This window comes from Phaenicophaeus curvirostris, chromosome 28 (genome assembly GCF_032191515.1).
Source record: "Phaenicophaeus curvirostris isolate KB17595 chromosome 28, BPBGC_Pcur_1.0, whole genome shotgun sequence".
Lineage (NCBI taxonomy): Eukaryota > Metazoa > Chordata > Aves > Cuculiformes > Cuculidae > Phaenicophaeus > Phaenicophaeus curvirostris.
The window spans coordinates 877341-892144 of NC_091419.1; the positions used below are offsets into that span (position 1 = coordinate 877341).

The 14804-nt window shown below is 57.3% G+C and overlaps 2 protein-coding genes across 10 annotated transcripts in view; both read right to left on the reverse strand.

The window, feature by feature from the left end:
• Positions 1-398: 398 nt before the first annotated feature.
• On the reverse strand, positions 399-5537 carry CACTIN (cactin, spliceosome C complex subunit). Of its 2 annotated transcripts, none has more exons than XM_069877897.1 (10): positions 5431-5537; positions 4486-4972; positions 3843-3938; positions 3246-3391; positions 2997-3159; positions 2760-2877; positions 2317-2509; positions 1893-2015; positions 1461-1726; positions 399-1078 (listed from the first exon to the last, which is right to left on the reverse strand). In XM_069877897.1, exons 1-10 carry the CDS (start codon positions 5517-5519, stop codon positions 588-590), a joined length of 2172 nt encoding a protein of 723 aa, XP_069733998.1. In that variant the 5' UTR covers positions 5520-5537; the 3' UTR covers positions 399-587. The 2 variants fall into 2 exon arrangements, with proteins under 2 accessions (XP_069733998.1, XP_069733997.1); XM_069877896.1 differs by having other exon boundaries at positions 1461-1750.
• A 509-nt stretch (positions 5538-6046) lies between these two features.
• Positions 6047-14804, reverse strand: part of PIP5K1C (phosphatidylinositol-4-phosphate 5-kinase type 1 gamma) — a 53596-nt gene continuing 44838 nt past the window's right edge. For 4 of the 8 annotated variants that reach the window (XM_069877902.1, XM_069877903.1, XM_069877901.1 and 1 more), the window contains 4 exons: positions 14596-14728; positions 12804-12878; positions 10419-10502; positions 6047-10011 (listed from right to left, as the gene is read on the reverse strand). In XM_069877902.1, coding sequence (XP_069734003.1) covers positions 10009-10011; positions 10419-10502; positions 12804-12878; positions 14596-14728 — 295 coding nt within the window. In that variant the 3' untranslated portion in view covers positions 6047-10008. The other 4 variants (XM_069877905.1, XM_069877904.1, XM_069877908.1 and 1 more) reach the window with 3 other exon arrangements.

Here is a 14804-nt window from a genome sequence, read left to right on the forward strand (position 1 = left end):
AGAGAGGTGGCAGTGCTCCCACGCTGTAAAAGCTGGATCCAAGGCTGAGAACTTACAGAACTGGGGGCGGGGGGAGGGCAACGGGCGCACCAAGGACTGTGGCCCAGGGACACCCAGGGAGGGGGAGAAAAGGGCACCGCGGCTGCAGAGCATCCAGGCTGGACAGGTCTGGCTGGGGTGCTGGGAGCAAGGAGGGGGCACCCTGGGGCTGGAAGAGGCAAGGGGAGCACAGAGGTGATGGCACATTGGTAGGGAGGGACCGAGCGCTGTGCTGGCACCTCCAGAGCTACCCAGATCCCAGCACTGACCCAGCGTGGTACCATCTGGTGACAATGCGGAGGGCCCTGTGACACCACAGAGCATGGGGTGTCCACACAGGAGGCCACGGTGTAAACAACTCCTATTTATTTGTATTTATTTGTCTCAGTGTCCCTCAGAATAAAAGCAAGGAAACAGAAAACCCTCAGGAACAGGCCCCGTGCTGGGCCAGGCCTTGGGGAGAGCTGTGGAACCACGCTGAGGATGTGGGATGAGAATTCCCTACCCCCTTCCTGTTCCAGGGATGCAGAAGGGAGCTGAGCAGCCCTTCATCTGCGGTAACGGTAACGCTTGAAGTGGAACCAGAGCTGGAAGATCCCATTGGCAAACTGGCAGCGGAAGCCATGGCGGTGGGAATACTCCCACTCCCGGTTGACAATCTTGAATGCTATGTCCTCGTAGGGTGGCCCGGCGTGGAAACGCAGGATGGCAAAGTCCTTGTTGTCCTGGCAGGCCTCAAGGAAGTACTCGGGCGTTGAGCGCTTGTCAATGAGGTCAGGGTAGAAGATGTTGAACTTGTAGCCCTGTACGATCTTGGGGGGCGGGTTGTCAAAGTCATAATGAGTCTGGTTGTACTTGTTCCACTCGAAGCCCGTGTGCACACGGTTGAAGAAGCGGGGTTTGCGGGGTCGGTACTTGTCAGCCCAGAGATAGGCCTTGCCCGTCAGAGGCATCTCCACACTGAACTGCGCCTCATCTGCACCCATGCCCTCCTTGGCCTTGCGGAAGAAGATGTCATCGGTGCTCTCATTGGCATCACCTGTAGGAAGGAGAGGTGGGATGCTGCTCCTGGGCATGCAGAGGAAAGGAGCAGGGGATGCGGAGCCGGACATAGAGCTGCTCATGCTGCTCAGCAGACTCCATGTGGGCACTGGGGTGAGTTGTGCTGGAAAACTCATCCAGAACACTCTTTCCACTTGCCCACAGCCTAAACAGTTTGGTGGTGTGGCTAGAAGAGGGGGAAGGATGCAATGCAGGTACCCATTCAGTGGTCGGAGCCCCACCTCCCTGTTCTCGACCAGGTCACAACAGCCCCAGTGCCCGGGGCAGCCCTCTGCCAGGTGCATGCTCCCACTCCAGCTCCGACTCCCCCTTTCCTGAGGGCAGGATCCTGCTCCAGCCCTGCTTGCTGCGGCTCCTACCTGTGACCTGGAGCTGCTGACGCAAGAGCAGTAGCCGGTGCGTGTCCTCCTCGGCCTCCAGCACGTGGGCATCGAAGGGCAGCTCATTGGGGCCCAGCAGCCGGGGGCTGTATTTCCCCGCATCATAGTCATCCAGGCTCTGCTGGATCAAGTCCTCCTCCATGAGTACGGCTTCCCCTTCAGCCTCTCCTTTGGCCTCCGCATCCTGCTCAGCCTCTGGCTCTGAGGACGGCCCTGGCTGCACAAGGCTCTCCTCTGGATCCAGCCTGCAGGAAAGAGAGAAGAGAGAACTGGGACGGGGATGGTACCCTTGTTCGCTGCTCACCTGAGGTCTGGCTATGGAAGGGCAGGAACACGAGGCTGCATTTTCCGTGCCGGGTGCCCCCTGGGAGAGGCTCGATGGCTGTGCTCCCCCAGGAAAGGGCTGCGTACCTGTCACTGGGGGAGGCCGGCTCCTGTTTGATGATAGGGAAGAGCGGTTCGCTCTCCACGCCTTGCTCCTGCTTCAACTTGTACAGCTTCTGGCGCAGCACATCCTGGTGCCGCTCCCGTAGCCTGTGGAAAGATGAGCCGTCAGGTCCCACCTAGTAGAACCACCTCATGGCCATGCTGCCCAGACCTGTGACATCCACCACACCAGCTAGAAATCTGTTGGGTTTTGTACAGTTTTGGGCTCAATGACCCTGTAAGTTCAGTGTCCTGAGCACCTTAGTGTTCAGCCCTCCTCCTGTCTTGGGAGAACCAACCATTTCAGAAAAGATAAAACCCCTACTGCCACCGATACTGGATTTCTGCACTGCTGACTGGTGGGGTTTGTGCTGCCCCTTCCACAGCCAGATCCAGGCCCCGCTCTCACCTGGCCCGAGCCATGTAAGCTTTCAGCTGCTGCAACAGGCTCTCCCAGTACCCGATGTCAAGGTTGGGTCCTCCTGCCCGGATCTTGCTTTCAATGCCTTGGTACAGCACCTGCAGCTGGTTGTACGTCTTCCCCTTGAACACAGACTGCACATCTGAGCTGACGGAGGCGTTGACGCCATCCCGACGCTCCCCTGAGCAGATGGGTGAGAGCAGACAGTCAGACTCCGAGCACTGAGCCTGCTTTCACCCAGGCCCTTCTGAACTGCACCCTGAAGCGGGAGGCTGGACTCCAGCAGGGAATGGCTGCCAGATCCACAGCCTCCACCCAGCAGATCCCAGAGCACCCCTGAGCCTGAGTGCATGCAGCAGACCCTATGCCCTGCTTTACCCACTGCTCACACTCCCCTTAACACCCACACCAGGCTCTGTCCTCCCACTTACCTGGTCCTCCTTTCCCAGAAGCCTCCAGTTTGCGGAGCTTGGCTATCTCATCCTCCGTGATAATGGTCATGTCCCTCCAGAAGTCCACGTTCTTCCCTTGCTCCAGCTCCATATAAACCTGCAGGCAGGAGACAAGCAGGACATCAGGCACCTGCTCCACACCACGGGCAGGGAGGCAGTGCTGAGGGCGGAAGCCTTGAGCTGCCACGCGTGGTGCAGGGATGGCAGAGCTGGCACCTGGATGTCCTCCACCAGATCCTCCATATCAGAGACAGTCAGGCCATTCAGGAAGGTGTAGGGCTCATGCATCTCCACAGCCAGGTCATCATCCTCCGCGCTGATGTACTTGGCCAGAAGATCAATGGGTTTTGCCCTCCCGTCCCGAATGCGGATCTTAGATCTGGGCAAGAGGAGAGGGGCAGTGAGCAGAGATTGCCATCCTCTACACCCGGGGGCAGGCCTGCTCCTGGGAAGCCTCACACCTACCGCAGCTTAGCCTGCTGCAGGTGGAAGTTGTCCTCCTGCTCCTCCCAGGTTTTGAAGTGCTCTGCCTCTTTCTCCCGCTGCAGCATCTCCAGCTCCTGCTCCCGCATTGCCTTCTCCCGCTCCCGCTCCAGGCGCAGCTGCTTCACCTGCTCGGGTTGGAGTGAGACATGCGGCCACTGTGGGAGAGGCACCCACGCAGGACATCCATTCGAGGACACAGCCCTAACCCCACTCAGCTGCCTCAGCTCCTGCGACTGGCCCGAGGCTCCTGGGGAGCCAGGAGGGGAAGGAGAGCTGGTGTTGGTCAGTAGGGCTGGGTCCAGCCTTGGGAGGACAGGGGACATGGGCACAACCAAGTGTCTCAGTGCCATGATCTGTCACTTGTCCTCCTCTGCACCCCCAGAGGTGGACTCAATCCCAGGAGAACTCTTTTCACCGTGGAACAGCAGAAATCAGTAACTATTCCCCCTGATTCTACAACCCATGGACACCCCTAGTGAGAAGAACAAGAGGACTTCCAGGTGAACGGCTGGGAGAACTGGGATGTTTATAGTGTTCTCTGTCAGATGGTGGGAGGGAGGGAACATCTGACCCCACCTTCTGCAGCTCCAGGCGATTGTCCTCCTGGATTCGCTTGTTCCTCTCCTTCAGGTCTTTCTCATCCAGGTGGCTGATCCCTTTCTTTTCCAGTGCCTGAAACAGAGTGGCCAAGGGCAGCTGTGAAATCCAGCGATCCCTACAGCCCCCTCACCAAACAGAAAATGCCATCACACTCACCCACTTCCACTGCCCCGACAAGTTCTGATCCTGTCAAAGGACCCCAAATCCCTCAAATCCTCCTCCTGAAGCACCTTAGTGACACGCAGTTTCAGCCCAAGGAGGCCACCGAGTCTGATGAGTGTCAGTGCACCAGTAAACATTGCCCAGCACTCAGTTTGCAGCTCCAAGCAGTTCTGGGGCCCTTGCCTGCACCCTGACCACTTCCTCACCCCACACCTCTATCTACAAACCTTGGCCTTCAGAAGAAAGGGGGCAAAACCCCACTGAGTTTATCAGAAATACACAGTGGCTGCATTAGGCGAATGCTTTGCTCTCATATGGCTGCTTTCAGAGTTACAGAGGATCCCACCTCAAGCGAAGCCGTCCCCCTCGATACTGCTGTCCTGTTCTGTGGTGGCCACAGGGGCATGACCTCCTTCAAGCAGCCCCCAACATCCCACAGGCACTGATCAGAGCTCACCTTGCTCCAGATGAAGGTGCCCAGCAGGTTGTTGTCCCCAAAGGGATTGTCGGTGTTGGTGTAACCCATGTACTCCTCTCCCCACCCCATCTTCTCCCGCTTCTTTCTCTCCTTGGCCTCTTTCTTAGCCAGCCGGCGAGCCCGTTTCTCCTCGGGTGTCTCCAAGGCCTTCATAAGGGCAGCCTGCTTCTTCTTCTCCTCCTTCAGCCTCAAGCGCTCTTGGAGGCTCAACTGCTGCCCCGACTCCTCCCTGCCCCGGGAGCGCGGAGGGGAGGGAGAGCTGACAGAGGACACAGAAGACTTAGAGCCATCTCTCTTCCTCCGTCGCTCTCTGCTCCGTGCTCTCCTCTTGACCCGCTCACGCTCCGAGCTGGAGGCAGAGGAACCCCGGGACCGTGAGCGGTGTTTCTTCTGGTTTTTACGATGCTGGTCCCTGCTTTTGCTTTTCTTTTTCTTCCATTTCTGTCTCTCATCGTCAGAGTCAGAGCTGGGGTGGGAGGAAAGTCACATTGCAGCTGGGAGGCAGTTACAGGCCTTGTGGTGGACAACGAGCGCTCCAGAATGCGGGTCCCTGTCCCTGCCGGTGCGCCGAGAACCGACCCAGAGCGGGCAGAGCTCCCGGCGAGCCCGAAGGCGCCGTCACGGAGACACTCGCTGCCCTGAACGGGCCGGTTCTCCGTCACCGACACAGATTTGCAACCCACCCGGGTGACCCACCCACCCCCGGCCCCGAGCGGCTGAGCTCGGCTGGAAGGGGCGCCACCTGGGCACCGGGAGAGGGGCCTGCCCTGGCCCGGCCGCCCTCCCCCGGTCCCGGCTGGATCCCATACCCCACACCCCCGGTTCTCCCGCACCCCGGGTTCCCGCCTGCCGGGCCCCGCCCCTCAGATGCGGCCCAGCTGCTCCCGGTCCCGCTCCACCTCCTCCTACGGCCCCGTCTCTCACCCTGAGCTGGGCTCCCGCCGCCGCCGCCGCTCCTCCCGGCTACCGGAGCGCTCCCGGCGCCGGCGCGGCGACCGCGACCCCGACCCCATGGGCGGCTGCGGCCCCACCCGGAAGCCTCCGGCACCGCCCCGCGCGCAGGGCTGCCCGAGCGACCGCCTGCCCGCGCTGAGCCCCGCGGCGGCGGCAGCAGCGCGCAGGCAAAAAGCCGGGCAGCCCCGCCGAGAGGACCCCGTTGGCGGGCAGTGCCTGAGCGGGGGGCCCCGGGGGTGGAGCAAGGCCCGGAAGTAGGCGGGGCCGAGGGAGCGGGTGAACGGAGCCGGGCGGCGGGCGGGGCCTGACGGGGGCGCGGCTGGCGGGAACGGGGCCTGGAGGGGCTGGGGCTGCCGGATGGCAAGGACGGACCGGTTGGGCGGGGTTCCGGCGAGGAGAAGCGCCCTGCGGTGGGCGCGGTGTCGCCTGGGGATGGGCGGGGCCTTGACGCGGTGGGCGGGGCCCGGGTGCGGCCCGGGGCGGTGGGTGGGGCCTGTGCGGTGGGCGGGGCTTGCTCGCCGAGGCCCCGCCCCGCGCCCCCGTTCGGCCTCGTCGCGGTGGCGGCAGAGAGGAGGCAGAGGCAGTGTGATCACAGCACAGACCAGGGTTGCTTTATGACAGAGCCGAGGACAGACAGCACCGTGCGCGGTTCCCGGGACCCCGAGAGCAGAGCCCCGCGTCCCGCTGCCCCGCGCGCACCGGAGCCCCCGCAGCAGAGCCCCGAGAACACAGCCCGGCGCCTCACGCACACCGGTACCAGGGAGCAGCACCCCCAGACACACAGCAGGGCGGGTACGGACTGGCATCTGGGGCACCCAGCCAGCACCTTTGCCTTGGCCTCTTCCGAAGGAACCAGCTAGGAACTGGAAACGGCAGTGGGGCCCGGTGACGCAGCCCAGACCAGCCCTGTGCCCACATCTATGAGCGCTCCAGTTTCCCTGAAACACGTCCCAGCACCCAACTTTCACGCACAGAGCGGAGCTGCTTGCCGCAGGGGCAGCCACAGGCAAAGGCTGCATCCCTCACAGAAGCGCCCCACGCTCTGTGCCAGCCCTGGCTCTGCCCCACGCCTCGGCTCTGCACCTGCCTGGGAGCTGGAGGGCAAGTGGAGATGCCAGTGTCCTCTTGCCAAGCCCTTCCTGGCGGCAGCAGCCACCCAGTGTCAGGCCAGAGCCCTCAGCTCAGCAGCCTCAGCACTGGGCCATGTCCAGAGATGAGCTGGGGATGGAGGACAGCGGTGACACAGAGCTACCCCGGAACCCACTGTCATGCAGGGGTGCTCTGCTCACACCTCATAGGAGTAAAAGAAACACGGTGCCTCCTCTTAAGGATGGCAAGAGCTGGGGTTACAGCAGGGGCAGCCCTGACAGAAGATGTCCAGGAAACATGTCCCAGACGAGCTGGAAGGACAGTCAGACCAAGGAGGGATGAGGGTTCTCTTTCCCCAGAAAAGGGCTCTTTCCTGCGGCAAGTCCTGCCTTCCTCTGACCCTGTATCCTCCAAAGGCATTGACAGCACTTGGGAAATGCTCCAGCACTCCTGGCTGTGCCCACACTGCAGCACAGGGCAGAGAGCCGAGAGCAAACTCCAACTCCAAGGTCCTCCTGACCTCCCTGGGAACAGAGGATGAGCACTTCTCCAGCTCAGAGCTCACCAGGCAGCAGGTGACCCAGCAGCAAGCCTGGAATGGGGCAGCTTCTGTTTCAGGTCAGCATTGCCCCAAATGAAGGCTCCTCACACTGACAAAGGTTGCTATAAGCCCCTTTGCCCATCCTCTTGCACATCAACCCTCTGTGTCCTGACCTGCTTGCTCTGAAAGGTTCAGTTTTATGGAACTGCACAAAGATTGTCTCAAGAAGCCCAAACACTTAAGGAATGACAATGGCTAGAATGAACATGTTGCACAAGGTCTGGGTTTGCCCACATCTGTTGGGACCAAGCATAGCTTCAGCTCGCAAGGTTCACTCCCTAGGATACTCTGTGAATGTGGGGCTTGGATACTCACTGCACAGAGGCTAAGCAGCTTTAGAGACCCCCCAAATGAGGGGAAGAACAACGTCTCCATCAGTGATGCCTAAACCATCTTCAGTCCGATGAGGCTGAGCCCACCAGCCAAGGTGGAACTAGTGCATGCAGCTGGGCCTCGGCTGAGAAAGCCTGAGCCCAAAAGCCCAGGATCCTCCCCAAAGCTGCGTTCCTCCAGCACAGCACCCAAGGGCAACATGTGAAGACGCAGAAGAGGATGTGGCTCCCTCTGATCTCTTCTTCTAGAGGAAAAAAACAAAGGCTGCATTTATAGCAGTTGGAAGCCTCTTGCCCCTCACCAGAGGCAGGTTCGGCTGTAAGTATGGCACTGCTCCTGTCTCCCCTCTGCCAACCACACAGTCCCTGTTGTGCTGCCCAGGCAGCCCGCGAGCTGGGTGGGACTGGCAGATGGGGGGGGATCAGAGCCGCTCCCCAGCCTGTGCTGGCGCTGCCCTGGAGCGAGGCTGCTGGTTGGGTGAAGCAATGACTGAAAGAGGATGGTTTCTTGAAAGACTTTTGGTTATTTGGTAAATACATGGACACACCCTAATGGCAGCAGCTTGTGAGATCCCCAGCTCGTGCTCTTGGGAGCAGTTCACTCTACAGCCCTCAGCAGGCAGTGGGGGAAGTCTGGGCCCCACAATTCTGGGCAAGAAAAAAAAGTCAATTCATCCAGAACCCCACCAAGCTCAGCACGTTGCAGAGCGGAAGAGCTTCCCACCAGACCAGTTACCTTCTGGGACCTGAAATCACTCCTCCTAAGTGCCACTGTGAAGACAGACTAGGGGGACTGAGCCCCAAGAGAAGGGTCCTCCCACTCCTCTACAAGGGATCCCAAGGACAGTCTGAATTGTAATGAGAATAAAGAGATTCTGATCCTCTTTTTCACATGAGGCTTATAAAGCACATGGATAAGACCAGGTTGGTTCTGGCCTAAAGGATTTCCTTTCTCCTCTTTGGAAGATGAGGATGGGATAGCTAAAGTTCAAGACAATGCTATGGCCCATGTCCTGTCGACAGTGGGCTGAGCGTAGCTTGAAGACTACTCCGTGACACCAAACCCTCTCACCTAACGCCTGCAGCCCTCACAAAGCAAACTCAGACACCCAAACCAGCAATTTCCAACAGCAGACGTTACCACAGGAGACATCCCAGTCACGCAGCTTTTTGTCCAATAGAGTCCATGAACACACCACCGCCCGGCGCAGGTGGGAGCAAGTGCCAGGCTTCCATGTCAGCCTCCAGTGTGTACAGACGTGCTCACACCTCCCTGACCACCCTGAGGTACGGGAGGATACATGCGAACCCAATGTTCGTGACCCCCGAGGACTGGGCAGTCAGATGCACCCATGAGCATGCGAGGTGCTAAGTGACTTCAGCAGGTTGCGGTGTCTGGAGGAACCATGTCTGGGCCTGGGCAGAGCAGGGAACTCGCACTCCGGCGCAGCTGGTCCCTGGAGGTGCACAGTTCTCATCTGTCCGTGCCTGTGTCCAAAGCAGGTGTGGTGCGGCAGCTGGTAAAAGACGAAGCGTGGACTCCAAGCACGGAGTGATGGGGTGATGCAGCAGAGCAGCACATGGTGAAGGCAGAACACACTGCGACATCTGGAGGAGGGCCGAGGTGACCACGTCGCCGTTGCCAGGAATCATTTGCTTCCCTCGCACAGTGTTACAGATCAAGAGAAGTCACTAGCGAGTTTGGAATGCAAGTAAATTGGCATGGCTACTTTGGACTACTGTGACATGGGAGCAATTCTAGTCAATGGCCTTTAATACATTGCATTTACATAGCACCTTTCATCCCAGGGTTTAAGTGCTTTAACAGAAGTGGGTCCTGCACACCCATCAGCACAGGGGAAAACCGAGGCACAGAGTGGTTACGTGACTTGCCTTAGGTCACAGGGCAAAACCGTGGCAGAGTCTGGACAGCCTTAAACCTCCCGACTCCATCAGCTGGTTAGACCACGCTGCTGCCTCGAGCGAAGCCACTCCGCTCCCTGCCCTCCCCAGCAATGTGCTCCTACCAATTTTCCAGTGAGGGCTCACGCTCCTTTCTGATGCACAAAGATATGACCAAAAAAAAAAGAAAAAAGAAAAGTGCAGTAAACTAAATGTTTAAAAAAGCACATTTGTGCTGTCTCTGTGCAAAGATAAAAGAAATAAATACATGAGTAAAAAATTAAAAAGGTTCACAGTATCACACATGGACAGGTAGCTACGGTAGTGCACGTCTGGAAAACACTGTGTTACTACCTAGGATTCTCTACACCCAGCTGGATGTCTCCGTTGGGAGCTGCAGGTGAGCGGGTGGGTTCTTTGCTGCCCACATCTGGGAGAAGTAGAAATACATGGTTATAGTTTTGCTCCATTCTGAAATGCAGTGCCCGGGGTCCTGCAGTGCAGCAATACTGGTGTCAGCAAGCTCTTCCCCATCCCACTGGAACGGCTGCATCAACAAAGAGGGAACACATCGACCTGCAGAGGGAATTGCTGCTCTCTGGGGCTTCTGTGTCTGCATAGAGATTACTGCAAGAGGCAAAGAAAAGAGAGTCAAGACCTGAGTGCCCGCGCTGCATTCAGTCAGGCCTGAGCCCAGACAACTCCCCAGAATCCAAACCAGTGTGAAGAGAGAAGGTTTTGCATCCTCCAGTAGTGACAACACCACTGGAGAACTGCAGCTCCCCAAAGCTTTCACTGCACCCAATGATTTGGAACAAGGCACAACCCTTGCTGAGCAGACTGGGTCTCTGCCGGTGCAGATCTTGCCTGCTGCCACAGAGCTGCTCCAAGATGCAGCAGGGCTCTGCCACAGCCATGCAAGAGCCCCACGCTGCGCAGAGGCCACAGCGGCTCCCACTGCGAGCTGACCTTACAGAGAGAATGCAACGACCTCGACCCACCGGGCCCCCAGCACACATTTCTTGTACACTTACTGTATCGCTCTCCTCATCGGAGACAGAGTGGAGCTGAGCGCTATAGTGGAGCGGGGAGTAAACCCAACTCCTCTCGTCTGTCGGCTGCCAGAGTGGCCAGAGACGGCGGGGAGAATGCAAGGAGAGCAGCAGCAGAGCAGGGAGCAAAGGAGAGAAGAGTAAAAAATAAAAGGAGAAAATAAAAAGAGTAGGAAACAATAACAGTAAGAACAGCTGTCCACCTGGAGGTAGAGAACCAAGCTCAGTGCCAGCTCTCAGTAGAGGAGCCTTCCTCATCCTCAGTACATGCCTACTTCCTACCAGCCGGGACCCTGGACCCTGCTCCAGGTGCAGCGGGGATGACACAACCTCTCCTATTGCAGGGACATATTTCTAGAGCTTTTGAGATGCCAGGGAACCCTCAGCTCCCTGCCAGAGTATCACCCCGTCTCCAGAGAAAGCAAGAAATTTGGGAAGTGACTCACCTTGGGGCAGTGACAGAGCTCTTGGCTCCTGCAACCCACTCCTAGCTCTCAACCTCCTGCTTCTGGAGCCCTGCGAGTGCTACAAGCTGGCATCCCTGGTGTCCAGGAGAGCTTTTACACAGTGACACCTGATCTGGTTTGCTGTGCCATCCCCCTTCCCTGCAGGCCAAGCAAGGGAGTCGATGGGCGGGTGGGACCATGGTGGATGGTGGCGACCGAAAGGAAACCATCATCACTGACAGCTTTGGAGACAGTGGGGTGATGGGAACACGTACGACAAAGGAGGCAAAAACACAACTGGATCTTGGACAGAATGAGAGGGAAGGGGCATGTGTGTTGTGGGAGCCAGTTGTCACAGCACTGGACACTGGTGTGACAAACCATGCTTCTGCCACTCACGCAGCAGACAGAAACTCAGGCAGGGCTGGTGTCTGCTTCCAGTGTTCCCTGGGGGACCCACTTCCACTGCAAACAGGCTCTTTTGGCTCTAGAGGTGCTCCCAGAGAGAGCAAGCCGCCCCCGCTGACTCAGCCTGGGGTTTGCAAAGGAAGAGAAATGGAACTGGGTTCTGGGGGCGTCCCAGCCTAGAAACCAAGTGCAACAGTCTACGATGTACAAGGAACTATAAGAAGCCAGAGGAGCTTTGAAGCACTGGGCTCTACATGCTGAACCACATCAATAATTGCAGCTGCATTAGCAGAGACCACTGGGAAGAAGGAGGGAAGAGAAGCCCTTGCCTGGAGCTTCTTACAGATCTCTGCTAGAAGTGCAGGAAAGCTCAAGGCTGCATAAAGCTTGCCCCACATCCTGTTTTTCATCCATCCTGACTGAACCGCATGCTCCAGCCAGACTCATTCAGACCCTTTTAGGAGTTCAGATGCTTGCAGGGAGCCGCTGGGCTGCAAACCCAGCAGGGAGATAAAGGAGCATCTGGTGCTTGTATTAACCCTCCCTGTGCTGGGGCAGCTGAACCCAGCTGAGAAGGCAGGCAGAACTGCCAGGAGGGCTTGTTTGTTTGCCCGTGTAGGTGCAGCACTTTCCTCATGCCATCAGCATGTTCCTGTCCCTGCTTCCCCATGTGCCCTGCCCGATACCCTCTCCAGTGCTCTCCTGCCTGGTACCAAAAAGGCAGACGCTGGGAGGACCATACTGTACAAATGTTAATGCTGAGGCTCAGACAGTGCTGAGGCTCTGACAGGGCTGCCGTTACCTCTGAGAACAAAGCCTTCCCAAAGCCTGAGAAGGGAAATACTAAAAAAGCTAGAGCAGCCTGAGCTCTGGATTCAGCCCCTAAATGCTCAACTGTCTCCCCATGTCTTTTGAGAAGGAAAGGAAAACCCTCACTGCCTATGGAAAATCTGCATTGAGGAGAGAGCACATCAGTGATGCTGAGAAGGGCTGGAGAGTAGAAACCATCCCTAACTCAGCAGCAACTCCTAACTCATTTGGCTTTACAAGCTGCTCACCATCCCAGCTACCAGAAAGATGGCCAGCTACAAGCCTAGAAGGTTCTGTTTGCAACTGGAGTTTTAGCAGCTCCAAAACACCTTAATGGTCTCTTGGGAACCCCATCTGGCTTCCCAGGCCAAGGGCACCAGTCTACTGGTCACCTCCAAAGGCTCAGGGGCCTCAGGCCAGGGCTGGTGCTTGCAGGTGTGCCTGCAAAGGCTGGGCAATGCTGCAGCTCTATGGCAGAAGCTGTGTCCCCAGCTTGCAGAGAAGCAGGGCAGAGCATGTGCTTCTGCAAGACCCTAGAGGGAGATCCCATTTGTGCAATTTCCATGTGCTTTCCCAGTTTCTGTGAGGCTGGTTCCTAACGGCCACACAACACAGAGCCACAGCATCCAAGGGTAATGGAGTGGTGGCCCCAGTGTTTCAAAGCTGCAGCTCTGCTCCCTTACACGCTAGCATGGTCACTTACAATCCCAGAGGAATTCGAAGTGGTTCGGAGTCTGCGCTGGCGGGGCGAGTAAATCCAGTACCTCCCATCTGTGAACTGGATGGCCCCAGGGCAAGTGAAGTGAGAAAGGAAACAGAGGAAAAAACAAAGGATGATATGAAGGAGAGGATGAAAGCAAAAAACAAGGGGTTGGGCAACTCCAGGCCTGAACAGATAAGCGGGCAGGAAAGCCATGCGTGGGAAGAGCAACACCCATGCCCCGCCACAATCTCTGTACTTTTATTCCCCCGTGGGTGAACAGGAGGATAAAGTGCTTGGAGACTTCCTGAGATCAGATCACAGTCCCCAAGGACTTGACAAATTATCTTCTGCAGACAGCATCGAACCGTTGCCCTTGGCGCACTCCTGCAAGCGAGCAGCTGTGGGTCAAGCCCCTCTGTACTCTGGTGCAGCCTCACCTGAGCTCCAGCTCAAGTGGTTTTTCCAAGGAGAGTGCCTGTGGGAACCCAAAGCAGCTTTTCCCTTCATCCCAGCAGCAACAAACACTCCACAGCACACGACACACGTTTAATGCAAAACCCAAGGACTCAGATGAAGTATGAAATGCTGATGAGTAGTCAGGCAGGCTCTGTGAGCACACACTGCACGCAGATGGTTTCCTCCGGACAGAGAGTTGCCCCTCAAGCTGGGGCAGGCCACGTGCCCAGGGACAAGAAAGAAGAGGAGCTGACCGTCACTAGAAGACACTCGCCCGTGGAGCAGGCTGTAATCTGCAGGCAGCTTGCACACAGCTGCCATCCACAGGCGAAGAAAGAGCAGCCAGTGTTAGAGGGAGCTGTTTGCATTTCGAACAACATGCATCAAAACCCAAACAGACAAGCTTTTAAAATGGAGCTGATTCCTTCCACAGCTCACATAAGTGTCGGAATGACTTGGCAAGGAGTGAGCAGCTCTGCAGCAGAGTCACGCAAGCACAGGGAAAGGCAAATGTTGCCATTTTTAGGTTAGCCTGAAGGAGCTCATCACAAGGGCTCAGCTCATCTCCATCGCCACAGAACCAACAGCAATGAGCTTGAGCAGGGAGGAACTGGGCACCTCTTTTAATGAGAAGGTTCCAGTGCCCAGGCATGCAGCTTTCTGGGGTCAGCCCCTCAGCTCTGCTCTGGGAACCCCCGGGGCAGGGACATCTTGTTGAAAACTGCTCTGGTCTGCAGAAGCTGCTCAGACGTTGAGAGCTGACTGAGGAACACAGCGCCAGGCTCCACCACACTCTGCTGCCAACCAGCAACCACCTCACTTACTCCCTCATCTCAGCACTAGATTTCCACTGCATCAACTAACGCATCTGCCTGCAGGAAAAGGAAAAGCCAGAGTTCAGCAGGGTCTGAGGTCAGCTCCACCCCCTTTCTGGCTCTAGGCCACTGCGGCATGTTTGTGTTCGGGAAAGCAGCTGGGCTCTCTGGCTGAGGAAGGAAGAACCTTGGTTGCACCTACATTTACCTTGGCTTCTCCCAGGAGTGAACACATTGGCCTCGATAAGCCCTTCAGCACTTGTGCTTGGAAGCAGAGCAGCACACCTACAGCAACATCCACAGCAGCAATGCCACCCATTTGAGCCCTGCTAGATGCTGCTATGAGCGCTCCAAGGCTTAATCCAGTTGTCTGCATCCAAAAACCCACCCAGTGTTAAGATCTCAAGGTGCGCAACAGGAAGACAGGGGGCAGACCCAGCCGCCCGACATCTAGGCTGGTACAGCCTCATCCAGCCTTTCCCATCACACCCCTAGCGCGCCAGGCAGAGAAGGGATCTTACAAAGTATATGTCTGTGACTGGCACGTCATCTTCATCCGAGGCCTGGCTGGCTGGTTCCGAGGCCTGGCTGGCCGTCTCCACCTCGATTGTAGCTGTGGACGTTACAATGGCACAGGCTGAAGAAGCTGCCTCTCTGGAGGGGGAAAGAAATGACAAAGTATACCTACCGCAATCAGAAAAGGAGCAAGCAAGGCTGATTTATTACAGAG